The following is a 16,367-nucleotide window of genomic DNA, read 5'->3' as shown; positions in this document are numbered from 1 at the left end:
TTGTATGTGTCAGGTTCCTATAAGGTGTCAGGATGTCACCATCTATTTCTCCATGGAGGAGTGGGAGTATTTAGAAGGACACAAAGATCTATACAAGAACGTCATGATGGAGGTTCCCCAGCCCCTCACATCACCAGGTAATAGTCAGGACTAAATACACACGGCCTATAATTATCTGCATATATAGAATGAATTCAGTCCTTGTATGTGTTTCCTCCAGTTCTATCCAGTGAGAGGACAACACCAGAGAGATGTCACCGTCCTCTTCTTCCACAGGATTGTAAACAAGAAGATCCCGATGTTCCTCTGGATGAACAGGTAGATGGAGAGAAGGTGTCATGAAATCTCCCTATGATGTGTAGACGGCTGTGGAGGTCTTGTGCTCAGTCTTATTTTGTCCACCAGTATTAGACAATGAACAGACAATTTATTAGAGACGTCGGCCATTTTATGATCGGAGCTTCTCTGTATAGAAATTAGATCTGTGACCCTGAGTGCAACATAAAATCAAGTTATTCAGTTTCTGGTAATCAGATTCAGTGTAAAACAACATCAGGAGAAGATAATTGAGAGCTCTAACTGACTTTGAAAAAAAAAAGGAATCATTTTCTGTAGAAGATTAACCAGGGCCAATATTTTAGAAACTGACAACCTTGTGGGTGGAGGTGGAATTTTATGCAATGGTGTACAAAAATTTTTTTTACATTAATGGAAAACTTCCAATAATGTGGACCTGAACTAGTTGAGAAGGCTGTGAAGGACTATTTTGAAGAACAAGCTGTGCTCAGCCAGGAAAATTGCAGCTTATTACATCGCTGGTGTCCAACTAATGTGTCCAAATGCACTTGTCATTCCTCATTAGAAGTGGGATATAACTAAAGAGGATAAAGCTGATCATAGACATTAGATGTTGTCTGGATCTTCTCACAATTTTCTGGTTATGGAGACTGCTGGTTACAATTAGGAGCCAACAGGTTGGATTTATATCGGAGATCTGTAGATGTGTGATAACTATTTCGCATGACTTCTCCATCTGTGACTTTTACAATCTGTTTCAGGGTGAAGATCTGACCCATATTAATACTACAGAGACATATGTGAGGGGTGATGAGCGATGTAAAGAGGAGATTCCTACAGATAACCAAACAGGTGAGTAGTGACCACTAAATGCAGAGAAGTCACAGATTTTATTGTCACTGGATTGTATAATTATGTTGAACTTTTTAGGGTGTGTTACAGACTTATGTTTTTTTATTTAATACATTGGTATTAGAAAGTTTCAATGGGCGAAATTTACGCATCTCATAATGAAAATATGGGGCCAATATCTATACATTGTGCTCTTGAGTCAATCACTGTCCACAGTACAGATGTATCGGTCACTGCTGCAGTCAGTGATTGGCTGAAGTGGTTATGTCTTTGGCCAAATGTGGAATCGTGGAGACTTGAGGGGTACCTGGATAGCATTAGAAGAAAGGCATCAGGCAATCGATAAGGTGAGTATAATTTATTTGCCGCCCCCATATCAGCAGCCGGGCTGCTCGGATCCGGGTGCTAGGTGGCTCGGGAGTCTACGGACCCGGGGGTCGTGCGGCTACTCAAATGAAGGGGATATTTACAGGGGGTAGTTAAAGAGTTTGTGATGCTACCCATGGTATGTGGTAATTTGGAGTACCACCGCTGCCGTTGGGAGTACCCGGGGATCATGGAAGGGGCAGCCAGGTGTTAGGTCCCTCCACAGGTAGGGGGGAATGCCCGGGACTCTGTGATGGTGTTGGGGAGCGCCGTGGGGAGCGAAGGGGGTCACTTTCGTACTCACTCAGTCCATAAAGCTGACACCGACAACTGGATAAGCCAAAGTTCTGGACACCGCTGCCGCTGAGGGGAGCTAGTTTGGGTCTTGTCCCCAATGGTGCTGGCTGGTGATTTATGACCTTCCTCCTGGCAGTTAGTTCACTTCTTTGTTGGTCCTGGTAGCATAAAATTAGTCGGGTCCCGCTCCCCAGTATGGCTAACTGAGGGAGCTTGCTCTCAGGGTTCACGCTTGGGATTTCCTATACTGTTTTAGTGGAAAGTCCTATCCCCCTCGTTGCGATAGTAACCCGATTTTAGAGCGGGTGGTGAGCGGATCTTGAAGGCTCTGTTCTCGTCGGGTAAATTGTCAGGTTGCCTGAAGCTACTCCCTGACCTAGGGTCCACGTACCTCGTCATGCCCTGGGCCCAGCCCGATGATGGTACAAGGCCGCCGACTGTCCTCCTCGACAGTTCCGTGCCCCTGGTCATGATCCTTTGCGACCGGGGGTCCAGCTTCTACTAGGCCCAGACCACCGTCTGCCACCTAGTTACTTCCAAGGAGCCCGGCTCCTGACCTCCTCTCCCTTTCACTTCCTACACTTCACTGACTTACTCCTGACACTCCTGACCTCCTCTTACCAACCCCCCCTAAGTGGGCGACACTATTCCACTCAGGCTGTCCACTGGTGTGTCTGGTGGGTGTGGTGCAGAGTGTACCTAGGACTTTAATTGGCTGATGTTGGCAACACCATACAGTTGGGGACCCATAACCAAGGGGGAGGTGGATATTGCATAATAGCCTGTGACTCCCTGATAGTCCTGGGGCGTCACAATAACATTAAATGTACACTGGACAGTAGCGTAGCTAGCAGGGGGGCTGAGGGGCGATTTCCCCGGGCCCCGTGCTGAGAAGGGCCCACCTGCAGCTTCTGCTTGCTACTCTTTAACTCTGCAGGAGTAGAGCAGGGTAAAGTAGTAAGTCCGGCATAAGCTGGAGGGGGTGGGGCGACGCGAGGGCACAGAGATCAGGCTGCAGTGACAACAAGAGAAAATGAAAGAAAGGTGCTGATAGGTGAACCAGCAGTCAGCAGGGGGCTGCTGTGGAATGCGGGCGTCACACGAGACGAGCTATCGTGCGATATGTCGTCGGGGTCACGGTTTTCGTGACGCCCATCCGGCATCGTTCACGACGTCGTCTCGTGTGACACCTCCGAGCGACGCAGAATCGGTCACAAATCGTGAGTCGTGTACTCGTCTTTATTTTTAAAAAAAAGTTTGTTGTTCATGGCGCCGGTTGTTCATCGTAACCGGGGCAGCACACATCGCTCCGTGTGACACCCCGGGAACGATGAACACAGCTTACCTAATCCCGCGGCACCTGCCGGCTATGCGGAAGGAAGGAGGTGGGCGGGATGTTTACGCTCCGCCCCTCGACTTCTATTGGCCGGCGGCTGTGTGACATCGCTGTGACGCCGAACGTCTCTCCTTCAGGAAGAGGATGTTCGCCGCCCACAGCGAGATCGCTCATCAGGTAAGTACGTGTGACGGCGGTTTAACGACTTTGTGCGACACGGGCAGCGATTTGCCTGTGACGCACAAACGACAGGGGCGGGTACGATCGCACGATAGATCGTACCGTGTGACGCCCGCTGAAGGCTTCACCAATCAAATGCAGATTGCTTCACTCACTCTCACAGGAATCTGCTAGGAGCAGGAAGGCAGCGCTGAGAGCAGCTGTGGATCAGTGACATGTGCTGCTGCCAGACAGGATAGTGTAAGCTCTGTACACACACTGCAGGCTGCGCTGCTGGTGAGTGGAGACTCAGGACAGCACTTCTCTGGGGAGGTGATTGTTGCCTGTGAACACTGGAGAACTTCTGTCCCGTTCCCTGTTTCATATCTGTGATAGAGTCCTCCTCCATGTGCAGTGCAAATTGCTTCAGGGTCCTGAAAATCAGGAATAGTGTAACCCCGACCTGTGTCTACAGCTGATGGTGGGAGAGGGAGAGTTCAGGGTTGTGCAGGTATGTGACATTGCCCTGGCTCTCTGCCCTGCCACACTGCCCCACCACTGTATACTGGAGCCAGCTGCACGGTTCTCCTGTCCTGACACTGTATACTGAAGCCCGCTGCATGATGCTCCTGTCCAGACACTGTATACAGATACCTGCTGCATGGTGCTTCTGTCCTGACACTGTGTACAGATATAAACAGAAAATTTCTTCCCATACAAAATAATTTATTAGATATATAAAACACACAAAGGTGATTGTCACACCAGGTAGTGAAAGTTATAGACAATACAGGTACCAATTTGTCTCAGGATATTATTACAACATCCTGTACACCTTGGCCCTGGATACCAGGGGCAAGGTAACAAGGTGATAATACAAACAAATTTCTCACAGATGGAACCCATACCTATGAGAGTCTATGGGGCCGATCACAGATAGAGCCCGTACCTATGAGAGTCTATGGGGCCGATCACAGATAGAGCCCGTACCTATGAGAGTCTATGGGGCTGATCACAGATAGGGCCCGTACCTATGAGAGTCTATGGAGCCGATCACAGATAAAGCCCGTACCTATGAGAGTCTATGGGGCCGATCACAGATAGAGCCCGTACCTATGAGAGTTTATGGGGCCTATCACAGATAAAGCCCGTACCTATGAGAGTCTGTGAGGCCGATCACAGGCCCGTGTATTTGTGAAGACTTAGGCCCATTTTACACATCCGGCTTTTCGCCGGATTACCGTATGCAGCACACTCCAGTACAGTGTTAATAATGTACAATGGCATCGCGCCAAGCCCCGGTCACATGCTCCTGTCACATGACAGCATGTGACCAGAGGTTGCCGTGATGCCACTGTACTGTATTACACTGTACTGGAGTGTGACGGATATGGCAAAAAGCTGGATGTGTGAAATGGGCCTTAGTGGATCACACAAAATTAGAGGCTTGTCAGATTCTGATCCAAATAATGCAAGTCTAAGGCGGGCTTTACATGTTTCGACATCGCTAGCAATTGCTAGCGATGTCCAGCGCGATAGCACCCGCCCCCGTCGCATATGCGATATGTAGTGATTGGTGCCGTAGCGAACATTATCGCTATGGCAGCTTCACACACACATACCTGGTCGGCGACATCGCTGTGACGCCGAACGCACCTCCCCCTTGAAGGAGGGATTGTTCGGCAGTCACAGCGATGTCACTAATCGGCCAGCCAATAGAAGAGGAGGGGCGGAGATGAGCGGGAGATAACATCCTGCCCACCTTCTCCCTTCCGGCTTGCCGGCGGGACGCAGGTAAGGAGATGTTTGTCGCTCCTCCGGGTTTACACACAGCGATGTGTGGAGCTGCAGGAACGACAAACAACATCGTACCTTCGGTCGACCCGACATTATGAAAATGAACGACGTTACACAGATCAGCGATATTGTTCACTTCTGTGCTCGTTCATCGTTGCAACTAGGATTTACACGTTGCGATGTTGCTACCGACGCCGGATGTACGTCACTTACGACGTGACCCCGACGATATATCGGTAGCAATGTCGCAATGTGTAAATTACCCCTAAGGATCCATGAAGAAATTGGAAGCACTCCAATGCCAGCTGTCTCCTGTCCGTTTTTTAATGAGTATTTGATAGGAGAAAAACTGATGAAACTGTGACATAACTGATCACAATAATTGTCACTGACCGAACTGATGACACATGGACTGTTATTTGTGTACGTGATTCTCAGTGACGTGTGAATGAGCCCTCCATTAGGCCGGGTTCACATCAGTGTATTTTCGGCTGAGTGCTGTATGTGATAAAGCAGACATTGCACTGACAGCACATGGAGCAATGTTATTCAGTGGGGTCCTGCAGATGAGCAATTTTTTTTTCACTGACCAAATTTGCATGTAAAAAGCATCCCAGCATGCACTTGTTTCTTTTGTATGTCAGATCAGACCGCCCATTCAAGTCTAAAGGCTACTTTACATGCAACGACATCGCTAACGCGATGTCGTTGGGGTCACGGAATTCGTGACGCACATCCGTTCTCGTTAACAACATCGTTGCATGTGACATGTACGACCGACCGCTAACGAGCAAAAATACTCACCTTATCGTTGTTCGTTGACACGCTGTCCAGTTCCCAAATATCGTTGCTGTTGCAGCACGCGGGATGTTTGTTGTTCATGCGGCAGCACACATCGCTATGTGTGACACCGCAGGAACGAGGAACCTCACCGTACCTGCGGCCGCCCGCAATGAGGAAGGAAGGAGGTCGGCGGGATGTTCGTCCCGTTCATCTCCGCCCCCTCCGCTTCTGTTGATCGGCAGCTTAGTGACGTCGCTGTGACGCAGAACGAACCGCCCCCTTAGAAAGGAGGTGGTTCGCCGGTCACAGCGACGTCGCTAGGCAGGTAAGTAGTGTGACGGGTCCGAACGATGTTGTGCGCCACGGGCAGCGATTTGCCCATGACGCACAACCGACAGGGGCGGGTACGCACGCTAGCGATCTCGCTACGTGTAAAGCGGCCTTAAGGCCAGGGTCAGAGGAGTGTTGAGCATGGGATGCAAGATCCTGATGACACTTGGCTCCAACTCTGCTGCCGGTTGCCATTATTTTCTTCACTCTGTTTAGAGCTGAGGAAAAACTCGCACATCAGACCTGTAACATTCACTTACATTTGGCCGAGTACAACGCAAGATTTGCTCATATCTCACTGGTCCGCTATAAACTCTAATATAAGCGAGCCCTAAGGAACAGAACATCCATATAGCATGTGTTTTGTTTTGTTTTTTTTTATAGATTCACTGCAACTCTTTAAGGCTCTGTGTGCACTAGAAAATGGCATTTTCTTAAGAAAATTCCGCACCCTCTGAAAGATTACCGCACTTGCGGCAAAAAAACGCAGCAAACCACACCTGAAAACCGCATGCAGTTTTACCGTGGTTTGCTGTGGTTTTGCCGCGGGATTGCCGCGTTTTTTCTGCGGGTTATTCCCTGTGGTTTTTGACCATTATCTATGGCAAAAACCGCAGGTACCTGCGGAAAAGAAGTGACACGCAATCCTTTTGCTGCAGAAAACATGCAGCAAAACCTGTTGGAGAAAAAAAAACGCAGTGTGCGCACAGCAATTTGTTTTTTACCATAGGTTTTGCTGGGGAAGGACTGCAGCAAGCTTATGAACATGTTCTGCAGCAAAACATGCAGCAAAATCGCGGCAAAAACCACAGTGTGCGCACAGGGCCTAAGGGGTTAAAATGGTCTTGGAAATTATATCAGTGTTGGCTTTTGTTTGGCTTCTGCTGAGGGTCCGCTATACCCATAATTAGGGTGCGACACCGTAGTTGTAATCAGGTTAGGGGCCCACTCAGATTTTTTGCCCCCCCCCCTGAGCTGAACCCCTAGCTACGCCTCTGACACTGGACCATATATTTCCAAGCCACGATATAAAACAGTTAACTTCTTTTTACGTGAAAAATTTTAATGGACTGTGAATTCGGACCACAAGAAGACTCCCGAGATAATAAAAGGACACCAAGGGACATGATTTAGGGTTAAGACGAGACACCTGAAATAATTGAAAATCCACAAATAATTTTTCTGGACTATTCTCTGATTTTGTGCATAAGCTTAACAACAATAATCTGAATTTGAACTTTACTTTTTAAATGGTGGGAGAATCTTTTATAAAGCAAGTAAGGGTGACCTTATTACACCAACTTTTAGGAAACCAATGGCCACTAAATCCTTTCTATAGTAAGAATCCAACCATCCATTGACTTTGAAAAGAGGATCCCCAAAAGGCAGCACTTAAGGATTCACAGAAAGTGCTCAGATTTCAACATGTCAGCTCCCCCAGTATTATGATACCCAGCACAGATAAAGCATACGGCTACAGGTTGCAGCCCCCAGGCGTGTGATTATCTTGGCTTTGTATTAAAATAAGAGGGACCACATACTGCTTTTCTTTTTTTAAATAAATAATTTAAAAAGTCGGCATGCAGTCCTCCCCAATTTTGATACCCAGCCATGATAAAGCAGAAAGCTGGGGGCTTGTATTCTCAGACTGGGGAGAACCATGTTTATTGGGCCACCCCATTCTAAAAATGGCAGCCTGCAGCTGCCTAGGATTGTAACATCCATTAGATTCGGCAATTCTGGAACATTACCCAGCTCATCACAATTGCCCTGATGCAGTGGCAATCGGAGTAGTAAGTGGTTAATAAGAGCTCACAGCTGCCACTAAGCCCTAGAACCTCCAACTGTGACCACAAATAACTCGAGTGATGTTACCGCTCATTGCTGTGGTTCAGTCTCTGCCTGAAGCTCACAGTGGGCTGTCATGTTCTATACCCGCACGCTGTCACTTCATGTAGCATACCTGAAGTTGTCATGGGACCTTGTGTGGATTAAGTCAGACCTGGCTGTTTTGGGGGTTAATAAAGAGGTGAAAGAGGGTGCTTTTTTGTATTTTATTTCAAATAAAGAATTTTTTTAATGTTTGTTTTCATTTATTTTCACTTACAGATTAGTAATGGGAGAGGGTCTCATAAACACCTCACATTACTAATCTAGGGCTCAGTGGCAGCTATGAATGGTCATTAACCCCTTATTACCTCGATTGACAATGCATCAGAGAAATCGGGATTAGCCGGGTAAAGTTCTGAGATTGTCGCATCTAATGGATGCTACAATCCTGGGCAGCTGTGGACAGCTATTTTTAAGCTAGGGGGCCCAATAAGCATAAGTTTTCCCAACCTGAGAATACCAGCTCACAATTGTCACCTTTATCACAGCTGGGTATCATTTTTTAACATTTATTTAAATAATTAGAAAAATAGCCGCATGCAGTTCTTTTCATTTTGGGACATAGCCAAGATAATGCGCACAGCTGGGGGCTGCAGCCTGTAGCCATGTGCTTTTTTATGCATAGGTATCAGAATATGAGGGGATCATACGCTAATTTATTTATTTTCACACCAATCGAAGACACAGTGCGTGATTGAAAGCAGTCAGACACGTTGTCACACAGTGTGGGGGCACTGTCTGACTACAACCAGTGAGAGACGCAGGGACTGCTGGTGAGCGGGGGAAGTGGTGCAGATGGATGAAGATAATGAGTGGCCCCGGAAGCAATGTACGGCCGTGCGCAGACTGTTAATATGAAACACTTGCTTTATTCTTATTTTCTTTGTTTTTTTTTTTTTAACTCTTATGACCCGGATTGATGGATCCGGATCGTTACCCGGAGTTCTCTGAGAATGCCAGGGTCATTGATCGGGTTGCTTTGAACCCTCATGGATCCAGACTTTTACTGTCCGGGTCCGCCCACCACTACCCCTAAGCCATCTATATGTGCACAGGTCAAAAAAAGCTGAATAAAATGATACCTTGATATCTACAATTCAATGTCTTATTTCATAGAAATCCACATTTTTTCCTAATATGTAAATGATCTGTTAAGATCTCTGATAATCAGCCTCCAGAGCTTATTTAAAATAAAAGGGGGCATTACCAGCTGAGACATGTAGATCAGGAGAAAAGACTGTCAGTCATTACATGTCTCACATTGGTAACACTCTCTTTTATTTAAAATAAGCTCTGGAGGCAGATTCTTGGGGAAATCTATGTACGGCCCATCGATCTTAATATATCAATTACATATTAACCACTTTACCATCAAGCCTGTTTTCACCTTCATGACCAGGCCATTTTTTTTTCAATTCTGACAAGTGTGAATTTATGATGTAAAAACTCTGGAAAGCTTCGATCCCAATGATTGAGATTTTTTTTGTTTTTTTTACATATTGTACATCATGGTAGTGGTAAATTTAGTACGATATTTTTGCGTTTATTTGTGAAAATTTTGGCTAAAATTTTGAAAATTTTGCAATCTTCAAACTTTGAATTTTTATGCCCTTAAACCAGAGAGTTATGTCACACAAGTTAATAAATAACATTTCCCACATGTCTACTTTACATCAGCACAATTTTCGAAACATCATTTCTTTTTGTAAGGAAGTTAGAAGGGTTCAAAGTTTATCAGCAATTTCTCATTTTTCAAACAAAATTTACAAAAAACATTTTTTAGGGTCCACATCACCGTTGAAGTGACTTTGAGGGGCCTATCTGACAGAAAATACCCAAAAGTGACACCATTCTAAAAATTGCACCCCTCAAAGGGTTCAAAAGCACATTCAAGATGCTTATTAACCCTTTAGATGCTTTACAGGAACTAAAACAATGTGGAAGGAAAAGATGAAAATTTTACTTTTTGCAACAAAAATGTTACTTTAGCCCCAAATTTTGCATTTTCACAATAACAAGAGAAAATGCACCATACAATTTGTTGCGCAATTTCTCCTGAGTACAATGATACCTCATATGTCGTACCATTTTAATTTTAGAGCGCTAAATTGATTTAATCAAAAGCGGATGCCATGTCGCGTTTGGAGACTTTCTGATGTGCTTAAACAATGGAGCTCCCTCACAAATGACTCTATTATGGAATCTAGACCCTTCAATAAATTTATCTAGATGTTTAATGAGTACTTTGAACCCCCAGATCCTTCATAGAATTTTATAACCTTGAGCCGTGAAAATAAAAAAAATGTTGATTTAACCCCAAGTCTTTCATTTTTACAAGGTTAACAGGAGAAAATGCACCATACAATTTGTGCAATGTCTCCTGCGTAGGCAGATACCCCAAATGTGGTGGAAATCTACTGTTTGAGCGCATCACAGGGCTGGGAAAGAAAGGATCTTGATTTCAAATTTTAGAGCACAAAATTGCCTGGAATAGCTAGAGAATGCCATGTTGCTTTTGAAGAGCCTGTGATGTGCCTAAACAGTGGCGCTCCCTCACAAGTGACCTGATTTTGGAAACTAGACCCCTCAAGGAATTTATCTAGATGTTTGAACACATTGAACCCCCAGGTGCTTGATAGAATTTTATAACGTTGACCTGAGAAAATGAAAAAATACATTGTCAACCACAAAAATGTTGCTTTAAGCCAAAATGTTTCAAATTCACAAGGGTAACAGGAGATATTGGACTATACAATTTGTTGTGCAATTTCTCCTGAGTATGCCAATACCCCATATGTGGATGAAAACAACTTTTGAAGCACAGTGCAAAGTGAAGAAGGCAAGGAGAACCATATTTGAGTTGAAATTTAATTTTGAGGATGATATGTCACAATGGCAGAGCCCCTGAGGTACCAGAATAGGAAACCCCCCCCTCAAGTAACCCCATTTTACAAAATGCACCCCTGTGTGAATTCATCCAGGGGTCCAGTGAGCATATTGACACTATAGATGTGTCACAGAAAATTATGCTTTTGGGCTTTGAGCAAAAAATAATTTCAGTTTTACTACTAAAATGTTGTTTTAACCCCAGATTTCCAATTTTCACAAGGAAAATAGTTAAAAAATGCCCTTTAATGTGTTACACAATTTCTCCTGAATGTGACAATACCCAGCATGTATAACCTACAAAAAGAATACTGAAACTCATATTTAAAACAATAATTTTTATTGTTGAGGAATTGTTAAAATATTACAAAAAGGAAAAATGGAGGGGGGGGGATTAGGGAGCAGGAAAAATAGACAGTGAATGTTTTAGACCTGAATTGGTCACCCAGTAATTGTAAGAAGAGTAATATATTGTTTCAATACATGGACTAACTAGGGGGTCTCAGTGTAAGTGGGATACTGTGGGGTGAGTCAGACTCTATAATGAAATATAGCCTATATACATGTTAAATACTTTATTGGTAAATAATTACTATTGATTGCATATAGAGTCCGAGTCAGCCCACATTGATGTCTCTAGTTCAATAGTCCTCACCGTAAGGAATGAAGTAAACATTTGACTGAATATAAAGTGCTCAGTGCTCCTTATTGGACCTCAAAATACCTACATATCCAGTCAACTCGTGACTCAGAATCATTGACTACACTCCTATAAATTGAGCTAAATAGCAAAGAGGACCACTCTAATACAGATTACACCTAAAGTGTTGGAAATCCATGCAAAAATTGAAAAATTCTGTGTATAATCAGCATTAATTTTCAAAGAAAAAGGACAAAAATGACAGCTATTAGTTCAAAAGTGCACAGCCAAGTAAACCTCCAGCTAAATGTTGAGCGCCCAACGCTCCACATGAAGTGATAGAGAAATCATATGTAGGCTATATGTGCACACGTATTGATGACTGTAGATGAGACGTCACGCTGATTTGGAAAATTTGTATACATAACACACCGAAGATTAAGGTGTGTATTGGTTTATCATTGTAAACAAAGGCATAAAAGTATGCTCAGCAAGACTGCTCATCTACAGAACAAAGGCAGCAACCAATTAATCTGGGTGTGCATGACCAAATCAACATCTAGCAAAGATGAAATATGCAGTTCTCTGCCCGTAATGATAGACACTCAAATATATATCACAAGTGCAAACGATATATCAGCTATAAATGAGCAAGTATGCCTATCACAAACGGAGTTTCCATAGAGCACACCCAGGGTAAAAATATATAATGGTAAACCATGGAACATACAGTGAAAGTTACTTACATGTTAAATACTGGGGACCACAGGGAGGCTTCCGAACGTGCGTTTCGCCGTCTTTATCAAGGGAAACAAGGTTGTTTCATGGTATCCTCATCCAGTCCCTTGTAGACTGTGCTACGCGAAGAAGATTGCTTGAAAGCCGCATCTTGAGCAAATGGAGGATCGTACTCAGTGTAAAAATTTAAGAGTTCTGAGTTTCCCAGAAAAAGTGGAAGGGATGAATATAGAGGACTTAATAAATAAGTGGCTCAAACAAAATGTGGCTGAGAATAAGTTCTCTCCACTATCCAGGATTGAAAAAAAAGACAATTGTGTACCTTTTTATAGGCCCATTTAAACCGGCTTTACTTTGAGGCCAATTAAGGAAACTAATTAAGTTCTTAAAAAAAAAAAAGTCAGCTCAACTGAAAATGGCATGTATTACAAAAATGTGCACTGCACTGAAAATTCCAAACTGTACTATTTAAAATTTGAGATTTTTGGCAAAAAAAATGCAATTTCATGAGCTACCCCACTACGTCACGGCAAATTTCTTTGGGGTAGTCCTACTTTAAAATATTTATATTTAAAATGTGCCATACAGCCTCACATAGGAAAAAAACAGACCTTCTTAAAGCAGCACTCACCTGGTGCTTTTTAACCCCGTACCCATAACTGAATCATGGCTGTGGGCAGGACAGGCCCATGCAAATGCTGCATGAAATAAATAAAAAATATTTTAGAGTAGGACTGCCCTAAAGAGATTTGCCATGACGTGGCGGGATAGCTCAAGAAATTGCAATTTTTTGCCACAAATCTCAAATTTTAAATAGTGCAGTTTGGAATTTTCAGTGCAGTGCACATTATTGTAATACATGCCATTTAGAGTTGAGCTGGCTTTCTTGTTTTTTTTGTTTTTTTTGTTTTTTTAAATTAAGTTCTTACCATTTGAAGACTGAGGTTATTAGTCCAACATGGTAAAAGCAGTAATATAGTCTTCTGCTGCTGCCAAGGTCCTAATCAGTTGAAAGTCAACATTTACTTCAAATTGTATAGACATTTTAATACTTAGTATTATGACATTTCTAATAACATATTTGAATATTCTTCCAAAGCACTGTTATTGAAAAATAATAATGTTTTCATTTTTGGCAGATGATTGTACCGGGAGCTCAGAGGGACTTATGATATTTTCAGATGTCAAAGCAGATGATCATGGTATCACACCACCAGAAACACATGAAGAACATGCCATTATCCCAGAAACAATTCCATACAAACATAGTAAAGATATATCATCTGATCCTTCTCAACAGGTTCTATCTACTGATTCATCACGGGTTATTAAGCAAAACAAAAATTACAGAAAGGATGTTGAACATCAAAAAGTACACACGAGAAAGAAGCCATATTCATGTTTACAATGTGGGAGATGTTTTATGCAAAATGAAAGTCTTGTTGTACATCAGAGATTTCACACAGGGGATAAGCCATTTTCATGTTCAGAATGTGGGAAATGTTTTAAACAGAAATCTGATCTTTCTAGACATCAGAAAATACACTCTGGGAAGATGCCGTTTTCATGTATTGAATGTGGGAAAGGTTTTTTTAGGATGACACACCTTGTTAGACATCAGAGAACTCACAAAGGGGGGAAGCCAATTTCATGTTCAGAATGTGGTAAATGTTTTATAAAGAAATCATGGCTTGTTACACATCAGAGAACTCACACAGGAGAGAAGCCATTTTCATGTTCAGAATGTGGGAAATGTTTTTCACAGAAACGATATCTTGCTGTACATTACAGATTTCACACCGGGGAGAAGCCATATTCATGTTCAGAATGTGGGAAATGTTATTCTCAGAAATCTGATCTTTCTAGACATCAGAGAACACACTCTGGGAATCAGTTGTTTTCCTGTATTGAATGTAGGAAAGGTTTTGCTAGGATGGTAGATCTTGCTAGACATCAGAGCATTCACACAGGGGAGAAGCCATTTTCATGTTCATATTGTGTGAAATGCTTTAGTCATAAATCAAGTCTTGTTAAACATCTGAAAATTCACATCAACCAGTCTTAAAAATGTCTTTTCATTACACTTTGTTAGTTACATGATGGTCCTCTATATTTCTACAGTAGAATTTGCAACAAAATCTTTCCCATATTTGGCACATTGTGTTGCTGGGTGATCTTCTATTAAAAATAGTGATGTTTTCATGAAAAAGTGGATACTTTTTGGTTTAACCTTTTAAGGGGAATTTTATGGGGTTGTTTTGGGAGAGGGGGTTGCTTTTTCTACTCCCCTTATTTTAAGAGCCATAACCTTATTTTTGCATTGCTCTAGCCATTTGAGAGGGTTTTTTTGTGTGACAAGTTGTATTTTTTTTTTTTTTTAAACACATATTGCAAACAATAAAGGCAAAGAGATTATGGACATCTAAACATTGAACACTTCCCTCTTTTGAGTGCATCTAAAATCTGTATGTCACTAGTCCATCACTCTCCGTTAAGTTTATTAATAACTGAAATTAAATGCAAAAACAAAAAAAGAAATACTTAAAAAATGTAAAGAACACTTTTCGCCACTTGGTACAGTCAAGTGATCCCGATATAAAATGGAACCAATATACGTTTCTTCTAGGTATGTACTTTCAATTTCCCCAGGGTACCCTGAATGTCTTCTAAGGCTAGGTTCACACGCTGCGATTTTTTGACGCTGCGTTTTTGTGCTTTTTTTGCGGCAAAAACCGCACAAAAACGCACCCGCGTCAAAAAAACGCGGCAAAAAACGCACGCGTTTTGCCGCGATTTGGTGCGTGTTTTTGCTGCGTTTTGCTGCGTTTTTGCTCACTGCGTCTTTATGCGTTTTTTTTATCAGTGAACAATGCCATTAAAGATTGTTGAAAAAAAAAAAAAAGGTCTGATGTCATTTCCTTCTTCAATATGTTCTTCATTCTCCACTAGTGTATGCATTAGAGCAGACAGCTGCAGAACTACAAGGCTCAGCATGCTCCATACAGGACTGTATGCTGGAGGGAGAGGCAGAGGGAGCAGAACTACAAGGCTCAGCATACTCCATTCAATAGTGTATGCAGGAGAGCAGACAGCAGCTGTCGAACTACAAGGCTCAGCATCCTCCATCCAGGACTGAATGCAGGAGTTTTTTGCCCCCCAAAAAATGACGTGGGCTTCGCCATATTTTTGTATGCTAGCAGGGTACAGCAGGCAGGTACAGGCTGCCCCCAACCCCAGCTGCCTATTTGTACCCGGCTGGGAACCAAAAATATAGAGAAGCCCTTTTTTTTTAAATTATTTCATGAATCTCATGAAATAATTTAAAAAAAAAAATGACGTGGGCTTCGCCCAATTTTTGAGTCCAGCCGGGTACAACTAGGCAGCTGGGGATTGGAATCCACAGTGCAGGGTGCCCATGCTTTCTGGGCACCCCCGCTGTGAATTGCAGTCCCGCAGCCACCCCAGAAAATGGCGCTTTCATAGAAGCGCCATCTTCTGGCGCTGTATCCAACTCTTCCAGCTGCCCTGATGCCGGGTGGCTCGCTGGGTAATAATGGGGTTAGGGCTAGCTGTATATTATCAGCTGGCCCTAAGCCCGAAATTCATGGTGTCACGCCAATATTAGACAAGGCCACCATGAATTTCTAGTAAAGATAAAAAAAAAAACCACAACACACAGAAAAATATTTTTTATTAGAAATAAAACACAACACAATTAGTGACTCCATCTTTATTGAAATAAAGAACCCCCCTCCGCAGTAATCCTGGGTCAAGGGTCCCGCGCCGTCCAATCCGGATCCAATATCATCTGATCGGTTTGCTGGAAGGCAAAGCGATCAGATGATGTGTCAGGTTCTAGGGGCTGAAGCACATCACACATCAGCTGATTGTATAAAAGCCGTTTATACAATCAGCAGATGCATCGGTGCAAAAAAAAAAATACTCACTTATGTGCTGATTACCGGCAGCTCCTGGAGCGATTGGAGGAGTCTGATC

General features: G+C 43.2%; 1 protein-coding gene across 1 annotated transcript; it reads left to right on the top strand.

Annotated features, from left to right (window-relative positions):
• Nucleotides 1-17: 17 nt before the first annotated feature.
• LOC142311943 (uncharacterized) lies at nt 18-15,588 on the top strand. Its single transcript, XM_075350813.1, has 4 exons — nt 18-137; nt 221-318; nt 1,059-1,149; nt 13,511-15,588. Exons 1-4 carry the CDS (start codon nt 53-55, stop codon nt 14,434-14,436), a joined length of 1,200 nt encoding a protein of 399 aa, XP_075206928.1. The 5' UTR covers nt 18-52; the 3' UTR covers nt 14,437-15,588.
• The last annotated feature ends 779 nt before the right edge of the window (nt 15,589-16,367 follow it).

The sequence above is a fragment of the Anomaloglossus baeobatrachus genome, chromosome 5 (assembly GCF_048569485.1).
Source record: "Anomaloglossus baeobatrachus isolate aAnoBae1 chromosome 5, aAnoBae1.hap1, whole genome shotgun sequence".
NCBI lineage: Eukaryota > Metazoa > Chordata > Amphibia > Anura > Aromobatidae > Anomaloglossus > Anomaloglossus baeobatrachus.
The sequence above is the reverse complement of the archived record's forward strand: the minus strand, read 5'-3'. Positions and strand labels throughout refer to the sequence as shown.

Coding starts and splice junctions, on each gene's coding strand:
- LOC142311943 (XM_075350813.1), top strand. CDS start 53: ATGGAGGAGTGGGAGTATTTAGAAGGACACAAAGATCTATACAAGAAC. Junction 138..220: donor CCAGCCCCTCACATCACCAG/GTAATAGTCAGG, acceptor TGTTTCCTCCAG/TTCTATCCAGTGAGAGGACA. Junction 319..1,058: donor ATGTTCCTCTGGATGAACAG/GTAGATGGAGAG, acceptor AATCTGTTTCAG/GGTGAAGATCTGACCCATAT.